General features: G+C 40.2%; 1 protein-coding gene across 1 annotated transcript; it reads left to right on the top strand.

Moving 5' to 3' along the window:
* Positions 1-584: 584 nt before the first annotated feature.
* JCHAIN (joining chain of multimeric IgA and IgM) lies at positions 585-10,027 on the top strand. The gene is made up of 4 exons (XM_053603133.1): positions 585-803; positions 3,767-3,893; positions 8,315-8,395; positions 9,060-10,027. Exons 1-4 carry the CDS (start codon positions 740-742, stop codon positions 9,268-9,270), a joined length of 483 nt encoding a protein of 160 aa, XP_053459108.1. The 5' UTR covers positions 585-739; the 3' UTR covers positions 9,271-10,027.
* Positions 10,028-10,294: the final 267 nt, after the last annotated feature.

Raw genomic sequence — 10,294 nt, 5'->3', positions numbered from 1 at the left:
AGTTTTCTGTTGAGGGATCTCAAATAAAGATCTCACAGGTTTACAATTCTGTCTGAAAAGGTGCTGCTGGATGGGCAAACACAAAGTTCACCTTTAGAGCTGTCAAATTAAAGCATGGATTCATCTGGTATCCACTGATTTCTAACTCCAGTCCCCTACCTGAGCTTATAACATACTTGAAGTACTTAGAACATATACATATGTATTTAAATCTGGTAGCTTGGTTAACTAAACACTAGCAGAAAAAAACTGACATCAGATGTAACTGGGACTTTGAAGGGCTTCTATTTCTTCCTTCTTTCCTTCATTCATTTTCCTTCCTCCCTTCCCTAATTTATTGTTCCAGGCACAGCAATGCCAGATATTTGATTTGAAAACTAATAATACACCTAGGTAATAAAATTGAGAACCTCTGTAAAGATTCTTAATTGACCTCTGCCTTGAAATTATTAGTCTTGTGGTTTACACATCTATAGCATAGGTGCCAAATTAAAAGATTACTACATCAAACCACAGCGTTTTGGAGATTATTTGGAAGGAAATACTTAAATGTGAATCACACATTTCTTTCCAGAGCAGCGTATGAACTTCACCTCGACCACAGTTGTGATTGTTTTTAGTCTGTTAGCTGCCTGGAGTGTTATTTTAGGAAAGCAGAAGCAACATCATTTGCACACTCCTTAGAGATCACACACCTTAACCCAGACCCTTTTGCTCCAGTTTTTCAAAAAAGGTCAAGATGAAGAACCATTTACTTGCCTGGGGACTCCTGGCCATTTTTGTGAAGGGCGTTCTTGTGACAGGTATGTGGCATTTAGAAAATGAATCCAGAGAAAAGGAAAAATACCGCACAGCTCTGGTTCTCAAAGCCTGTTATCTGGCAGTGATCTTTACACAGACCAGACTCAGGGCAACTCTTTTCATTCTTTTTTCTCTTCTGTTGTGTTTCTGTTACCACCGGGAGAATAAGAAAGTCGGTATTTGTGGATAACTATGGATAGTTCTACTTATATGAATGCCTGTAGTAAATTTTGAAAATCACTAATCCTTCCCTTGAGTCTCTTAAATTAATATTCTGGGAAATTTAAGTAATAACTACTGTAAGTACAATACATAATGCACTGAGATTTTATTTCTCTAGAGAGACTGGACTTAGTTTTAACAACTTTCCTGGATCACAGGATTTATTATGAGTCTTTAACGATATATATTTTTTATTGTTTGGGATTCATTGAGGGTACAAAGAATTAGGTTGCACTGATTCTTTAATAATATTTAATGTTACATAGGTTGCTTATAAACTGATGGCTAACCATCCGTTATTTTCTTTATTGATCTTTGCAACAAGTGTAGAAAATGGAATACACTTTAAACATACATGTCTAGTATTAAATGATTTTCCTCTAGAAGGGCACAAGAAGAGTGTGGCTGGATTAATTGCTTCTAATGCTTAATGAACCTTGGTTCCTATTTCAAGGCACGAGGTGGGTGGATTGCTTGAGCTCAGGAGTTCCAGACCAGCCTGAGCAAGACCATTGTGGCCATGTCTGGTTGTGCATTAAGTCCAGTTTCTTATTTGTTTGAACTGAATTAAATTAAATTGAACAAATATTCACTGAGTACCTCCTGCATCTCAGGTGCTCTTAGAATAAAGTAAGGCACAATTCTTACTGACAGGTTTGTTAGGAAAAGTGCTGCCTGTCAGTGAGAAAAAAAGAATCTAAGTCTTGATGAACTGAATATATCTGGTAGGTATATTAGGCTGCCTAATATTTTTTTTCTTACATATTAACAGTAATGATAGCCTCAGGTTTCTGGAAAGGAAATAAATTATATGCTGTGGTAGAATATAGACATTTTCTTTTTAAGACTTGGTCAAGTAAATCTCTATTTTTTGTCTGGCATTATGAGCTCATTTACGTTTCACTGAGAAAAACTTTTAAGAGCCATAGATACAGAAGTAAAGAAGGGGACACCAGGGTGGCACCTGTGGCTCAAAGGAGTAGGGTGCCGGCCCCATATGCCAGAGGTGGTGGGTTCAAACCCAGCCCCGGCCAAAAACTGCAAAAAAAAAAAAAAAAAAAAAGAAGCGGACACCATTTAAGTCATTTTACTCTTTTCACAATGTTAACAGGAGTTATATCATTATCTTGAATTGACCGCACAGGGCTTCTTCTCTGATACCATATAGACTGTGTCAGAAGATTTACTAAGCACTAATGAATCCTGGCATGATGATGCATTGTAAGGTGCTTCACACAGTTCTGAGTACAGTAACAACCATCTAAACATGACTTTGTAATGGCTGCACCATTAAGACTGAAATACTGCAGTCAGGGAATCATCTCAGGAGTAGTTAGACTTCCAGTTACAATTATATCTATTCTCATCATTTGACTTTTATAACTTGAATTCATGTGCTAAATCTTTGTTTTTTTAACTGAGGCTTCATGGGAGGAATTCTAAAAGGTCACAGCTGGGCTGGGCGCAATGGCTCACGCCTATAACCCCAGCACTTGAGAGGGCGAGGCAGGTGGACTGTCTGAGCTCACAGGTTTGAGACCAGCCTGAGCCAGAGAGAGACCTTGCCTCTAAAAATAGCCAGGCTTTGTGTCGGGCACCTGTAGTCCGAGCTACTCAGGAGGCTGAGGCAAGAGAATCGCTTCAGCCCATGAGTTTGAAGTTCCTATGAGCCATGACGCCATGGCAGTGAGATTCTATATCCAAAAAAAAAAAAAAAATTAAATAAATGGTCACAGCTAAAATTATAGGGATAAAAAAGACATTTGATATTATTTTAATTAGCACTATTAAGTAGAACTATCATTAACTCTTTAAAACCTATTACCTGATCCAAGTCCATATAATAAGAAATTTTCAGTTTGTGTGTGACATTAACAATGTCAGGCCCTTGTGTCTAACATTCAGATTAGATAATGAATGTGACAAAGTTAAGGTTTTAATGGTCATTGGTGTATTCATTTATTCATTTTTTACATATACAGGAATATTATATTCAATTGAGCTCTTACACCACAATATTTTAAAAATTGCTTTTGCAAATCATAGCACTTTACATTGCAATATACTCTGTCTTTAAAAATAATTCCTATAAGAATTACTAATGACTGTAACCCCTATTATTTTATTTGATTGAATAATTCATTGTGCCATGATAGTCTGGTTATTATTATGAAAATGAATGTGACTAGTTTAGGAAAGTCGTGGTGTCGAATATTTAAAAGTCTTACAAAATAAGGTTATCTTGGGGGACAACATGGCTGTTCTTAACTCTAACGCAATTTGTGCCCATAAAATTTTTTTTTAGGTACAAATGCAAGTTCAGGAAGATGCGACATTTCAGTTGGGCTTACACAGGCTAATGCTATTTTTTTTGTACAGTTTTCAGTGAATTGCTTTGGTCTGGGAGAAATCCAGTCTAGATTTCTGTTCTCTCTCACTTTGGCATTTGGCACTGATTTTTCAAGGTGGCATGATTAAGAGAGTTGCCCCTCTATCAGAAGAATTAGATGAAAATCAGCCTTCTTTCACCCTAGGTTTCCATATAGCTGAAGGAAAAAAGAGAAAATTCCTTGGATTTCCATCACTATGATGAGAGATTCCACTCAGGGAACAAATGGAGAATGTTGGGACAGACAAATAACAAAAGTTTATTTTTCCTAGAGGCGAGAAAGATAAATTAACTAATACAACCTAAGTAAATTCACTTTTGCTTTTCTTTCTTCTTCATGTTTTCTTTTTCAAGCCCAAGATGAAGATGAAAGGATTGTACTTGCTGACAACAAATGTAAGTGTGTCCGGGTAACTTCCAGGATCATCCGGAATAGTGACGATCCTAACGAGGACATTGTGGAAAGAAACATCCGAATCATGTAGGTGGCTCTCCACTTATCCGTTCTCCTGTTGAGAGCAGGACATCTTCCCATAGTAAGGAGTCATGGAGGTGGCTCTCCACACCTCCTGTTCTCCTTTTGTGAGCAGGACGTCTTCCCATAGTAAGGAGTCATGCAGGTGGCTCTGCACACCTCCTGTTCTCCTGTTGTGAGCAGGACGTCTTCCCATAGTAAGGAGTCATGCAGGTGGCTCTGCACACCTCCTGTTCTCCTGTTGTGAGCAGGACATCTTCCCATAGTAAGCACTGTCTGAATATAATATATACATCTTTGCCCCCCCCCTTTGATGTGGCATCCGACATGAGGTTCAATCTTGCTAATGAGCTGGAGGCAATTTTGTAGAAGTTGGGGGTAGAAACAAAGGGTTCCAGGCATTCTGAAGCCCGTTGGTTAGACCAACACACCGTGTTTATATGGAGTTATTTCAATCTGAGTCAGAACTTTCAGTTGCCTCTGATCAGTTTAAGCTGAAACTTCAGAGATCAGTGAAGCGTTATTTTGTACCACGTACGGACTGCTGAGTATCTTTATAGTACTCAGTGTTTGCATGAAGTTTGGGCAGACTGAGCAGAGTGACTAATTTGATTTTATCTTCACTTGTAGATTGGACTCAGATAAGCATTTCATTTCAAATGTGGTCCAGCATTACCTGCTGTTAGCTCCCATTCAATAGCAAGAATGATAACACTGTTTGGGAAATAAGATTCCTATTGGATCCAACCAGGAATAAGTTTTCCTTTTGAGCCATGCATACCTTAATAGTTTTCCCCCAGTCAAGTACCTTTTATAGAGAGAGCACATAGCAGTTGGTCCCACTTATTATGTTTAAGAATTTTGTTTTAAATTTTGTCTGAGTCCCTTATAACTGTGTGCTCTAATATACAAATCACTTGTCCACTCTAAACTTCAACTTTCTTACCATTAAATAAGGGAAAACTCATGCCTACCTCATAGGGTTAGCATAAAAATAAATGGAGAATATCTTTTTCTTTTAGAACTTGTATATTTCCTGGTGCATATTAAAAACATTTGCTATTATCTATTCACTTAATCTCTGTGCCAGTTCCCATTGCCACTAACCTGCTCAGACCCTTTTGATAGTTTCTCCAACACTGTTCTCAAGGTACGTGACACACGCTGTAGCCTAACCTACAAAGTGTGGCATGACCTTCAAGATCATCCATCACCCCTTTTCTTTTATTTTTATTTAGAAATCCGGAAATACCATAGTGTCTTTGATTCCTCAGGTTCACAGAGCTTCCTCCCTCTTCTCCTTTTACACCTGCTAGTTCCTCTGTCTGAAGAACTCTCTCTGACCCCTCATAGCCTTGTTAGCTCCACCTTGATCGGCCTGTTTTAGTTTGCTCATCGCATCCTCCAGCAGGTTTCTCTGACTGCTCAGATCCTGCCCACTGGTCCCCTGTCAGGGGTGGAACACTGGAGAAACAGGGGGTCAAGGAGGTGCCTCCACGACATCAGCACAGAACCGTGCTGAAGAAGAGGCGTTTAAATCTCCAGGAGGAGATTTTTTTTAGTGCCCCTCCCCCCCAGATCCTCTGATCCACTTTTTCTTTTATGGGATGATTCTTCTTGCATTCTACTGTTCACTGAGATCAGATGATTCCCTGACTTCACACCACTCTGCCTGCTGTATATTGGTCTTTGTTGTTTTTGTTTCTGAAGCCGTATAACCATCACTGTGTCACACACTTACTAAAATGTTGTGACTCTGGGTAAGTTACTTAACTAAATTAAGCCAGCTTCCTAAACTTTAAAAAAGGGATAATTATAAATCTCTTTAGATGGGACTCCTACACGAAAAAATGTCCAGACAAGAAAAGCCTAATTTCTACTGCTTCAATTTTTTAGATAATTAAGTCAAATAATTAGTTTGTTTATGTATACGTTGACCAAGTAACTCAAAAGATTAATGCAGGGCGGCGCCTGTGGCTCAGTCGGTAAGGTGCCGGCCCCATATACCGAGGGTGGCAGGTTCAAACCCGGCCCCGGCCAAACTGCAACCAAAAAATAGCCGGGCGTTGTGGTGGGCACCTGTAGTCCCAGCTACTCGGGAGGTTGAGGCAAGAGAATCACTTAAGCCCAGGAGTTGGAGATTGCTGTGAGCTGTGTGAGGCCACGGCATTCTACTGAGGGCCATAAAGTGAGACTCTGTCTCTACAAAAAAAAAAAAAAAAAAGATTAATGCAAAACATGCTCTATATGGACATAGGCATGTATGCCACAAATAATGTGTGTTCATTTGTTAATAATGAAAAACACTGTAGCATGCTAGAATTGTTAAAATGTACTTTGTATAATAAAGAGCTAATTATGTGTGTATAAATATATACACATACTTTATAGGGCTGTGAGGATTAAATATAATAATTTATAGAAGATCAGAGTTTGGTGCACAATACAGCCTCAAAAAGTGTTTCTTCTCTTGTCTTTCTCATTATTTGAAGCCTTTTCTGATATTACTAGAATGTTTACCATGTAATAGTAGTAAAGAAAAGATATATTCATTTGTTCATTCAACTAATATTTACTTAGTGAATGCCTCATATGGAGGGTTGGTGCTAGGGACACAACCATTTGGTATAAAACACAGTCCAGGCCAGCAAAGAATTAACAGTCTAATAAGGACTCAGAGCATTACAAAGGTTATTACAATACTGTGTTGTAAACTCTGTGACGGGGCAGTTAGGAAGGACCCCCCCGCAGTGCATTCTCCAGAGGGAGAAGTGGGGTGACAGTGGGGGGCAGGAGAGGACATTTGGAGCAGGGGAGGGAAGGATGAAGGCTGGTGGCAGAAGCTGGTAAATATGTGTGGGGAGTGAAGGGGTTAACAGGTGGGCAGGTCATCCCAGGAAAAGGGAGCTGGTATGGGGAGTGCAGCCTGACACCTGCCATGCTCAGCCCTGCACCAGTGAGTACCAGTGATTATCAGGGCCTGTCAGAGCTGCCTGCCCTTGCTTTTGTTAGACCTGGAGACAGAACACCAGGCAAGTCTGGTGGGGCTGTCTGTGAATGGTTTCTGGATGGGGAGCAGCCTGGTGGGGCGGAGGCCGGACAGGCAGGGGCATGTTAGAGGTGCCTGCTACACTATCTTGAGAATACCCCATTGTGGCCATCGGCGGGGAGAACTGTTGTTTTTTTTTTTTTTTGTACAGACAGAGTCTCACTTTATGGCCCTCAGTAGAGTGCCGTGGCCTCACACAGCTCACAGCAACCTCCAACTCCTGGGCTTAGGCGATTCTCTTGCCTCAGCCTCCCGAGTAGCTGGGACTACAGGCGCCCGCCACAACGCCTGGCTATTTTTTTGGTTGCAGTTTGGCCGGGGCCGGGTTTGAACCTGCCACCCTCGGTATATGGGGCCGGCGCCTTACCGACTGAGCCACAGGCGCCGCCCAGAACTGTTGGTTTTAAACAGAGAAGAAAAATTAGGACTTGCATTGTATCAAGGCCACTTTGTCAATAATGTACCTGATACATTGGAGGGTGAAGACAAAAGAAAGGTATCACTATGATTTGGGAAAGGAAGATGGTGCTGAATTAGGGCAGTGGTAATGCCAAGAGAGGCAGGTGGGTGACTTCATGCATGTGAAGAGTGAGAATCAGCTGGACTGTCAGGGAGCAGTTAGAGGCCAAACTGGAGGGGGACTCAGCCGTGAGCTCCAGGCTTGTGGCTTGGCTGGTATTGGTACATATTGAGTTAGGAAACATGAGTTTTTCTTTGTTTCTTTTGGTAGAGAAAGGTGCAGATGAGGGGAATGAAGACATGGATGGAAAAACTTAAAAGTTAATGAAATCGCCTGAATTAGTGCTTAATCATCTAACTTTTCATGAAACATCACCATGAAAAAGGCCCAGCTTTTGCTATTTAGTTGTTGTGTGAATTTAGGGAGGTCACTGGCCTCTCTAATTTATTGTTTCCTCATCTCTAAAATGTGGATAGTAACATCTGTCTGTTCCTGTCCCAAATATCGAGTATATTCCACAGCAGCCTTCTAGGAAGGCACAGGGAGCACCTCAATGTTCTTGCCTGGAGTAATTTATGCAGCCAAGGTTTGCAGCCACTCTGACAAGCAGTTAAGACACAGCATTTGTTGTTTAATAGATGCGTCTGAGTGTTAATAAGATTGCAGAGAAAAAAGTATTGAGGGTGGGTATAGAATCAAGGTGGTCATCACAGATTTTAAAGGAAAAGCAAGAATTTGCCAAGTCAGCACAGACAAGTCGACAGAGTTGCTGTGAGGTCTATTTTGAATGGGAAGTATTTAAAACATAGCATAGTACTGTAAAAATCTGAGTAAGGGCATTGATTTAGAGAGTGCTTGCAGACTGTTCTAGCAGTATGTCTGTTTCCTCATTTCACTTTGTGTTCTCTTTTCTTTCAGTGTTCCTCTGAACAACAGGGAGAATATCTCCGATCCCACCTCACCCCTGAGAACCAGATTTGTGTACCATTTGTCTGACGTGTAAGAGATTTTTCCTCATACTAATGTAGATGTGGAAGTTAATAACCTTTAATTAAATTTGTTAGTAAGAAGGTTTTGGAAAAGATGTTGGGGTATAAACATCTACATATAGCATCTGAACCTTTGAATACATTAATTCCTAAGTTAATTATTAGGCATTATAAATTAGTAAAACTTTGTCCTAGATAAAAGTCAGCTAGAAGTTTATTTGAAATAAATTATTGTCATTCGTAGAATAGCCAATTTATCTTAATAGTTCAATGAGGGGATTTCATCTAATAAACATGTGGGTGTCCCCTTGGAAATAATAGAGGCCGATATCACTTCTTAAAGGTTTTTTTCCTTCTTGTCACTAATATAACTTGTTTAAACAAGTATGCAGTTGGGAATAAACCTACCACAGTGGAAGTTGCTGTGTGGTGTACCCGAAGCAGTCATATCATGTCATTAATTATGTTGCTTACTTTCAACTAGTTTCCAAATAGTAAAGGTTGAAAATCTCAAACCGTTCTGTTCTGCAGAGCTGCCTAACGCGTCTTCCTTAGCCCCGCGTCGGGTCAGGGCCGTGGGAACTGCGGTAACCGACTTGATAGTGATGTCCAGGCACTCAGATTCCCGGACAGCATTTGATGGGGATTCTCTAATACGTACATTTGTTTTTCAGCTGTAAAAAATGTGATCCTACAGAAGTGGAGCTGGAAAACCAGATAGTTACTGCCACCCAGAGCAATCTCTGCGAAGAAGCCACCGAGGCAGACACCTGCTACACGTACGACAGGAACAAGTGCTATACGGCCGCGCTTCCGCTCACGTACGGCGGCGTGACCCGGATGGTGCAGACGGCCCTGACCCCCGACTCCTGCTACCCGGACTGATGCGGTCCGGCCGGCCGCGCGGCTCGCTCGCCCTCGCTCTCTCTCGCTCTCTCTCGCTCTCCATTTCCATCCAGAAATTAACATATTTACTACCAATGAATTTGAAGCCAGGATCTTTTGGGATGATGTAAAGCTAACTTTCTCCCCCAAACAATTTAAACAGTAACACCGTTATCTTTATTAGGCTACTGCTTGTCAGCTGCGCATGTTCACAAACAACCTGTCAGTTACCACGGTTGCCCCACCGGGTCTGCTCCCTTTAGAACACAGTTTATAGCATCAAACAGACAAACACAGAATGGAAGAAAATAAAACTCAAAGAATAAAAATCAGGAGGCATGATAAAATGTTACTTTTTTATTTTGGAGAGCCAGAGCTTTTGCATTTTCTGTACTATTCTCTTTTTAAAATGTTTCACTGTGTAGAGCAAACATATGTAAGCATATTTCAATTGTATGTCTTCCTTGGAAAAATAATGAAAACGGGTTTTGGAACTATTTAGAAAAATAATTTAAAATTAAATGTCTAATATACATGAAACCAATTAGCTGAATAATTAAATAACTAAAAAACATATTTTAACATAACACAGACTTGGAAGCAGAGGACACAGATTTTTCTTTTTGTTGGTAATCAGGGTACTGTAAGAAATTCCCATTGGAAACCATCTATGTCGTAACTGAATCTAATGAAATATGTATCCTAAAATATGTATTCTCTAGCACAGTTTGAACAATTAAATAGATTCATAAGCATATACCTGTGTGAAATAATTCTTTGGGAAAGAATTTGCTCATGTTAACTTTCTTGTAAGTTAAATATAACTTGTTATTGAACAATCTGTAAGTATGATGTAATGAGGCATTATTCACTGAATTCATACATGTACATATTTCAGGTAACTGCCATTTTACACTTAAATTTGATAAAAGGGCAAAATTTCTCCCGATAAAGACAGTATCGTGTCACCCAAAACTTCTTTATGGCAGGAAGCCTATATATTTCTAAAGGTGCGTGGGAAGTA

This window comes from Nycticebus coucang, chromosome 1 (genome assembly GCF_027406575.1).
Source record: "Nycticebus coucang isolate mNycCou1 chromosome 1, mNycCou1.pri, whole genome shotgun sequence".
In the NCBI taxonomy this organism is placed as follows: domain Eukaryota; kingdom Metazoa; phylum Chordata; class Mammalia; order Primates; family Lorisidae; genus Nycticebus; species Nycticebus coucang.
The sequence above is the reverse complement of the archived record's forward strand: the minus strand, read 5'-3'. Positions and strand labels throughout refer to the sequence as shown.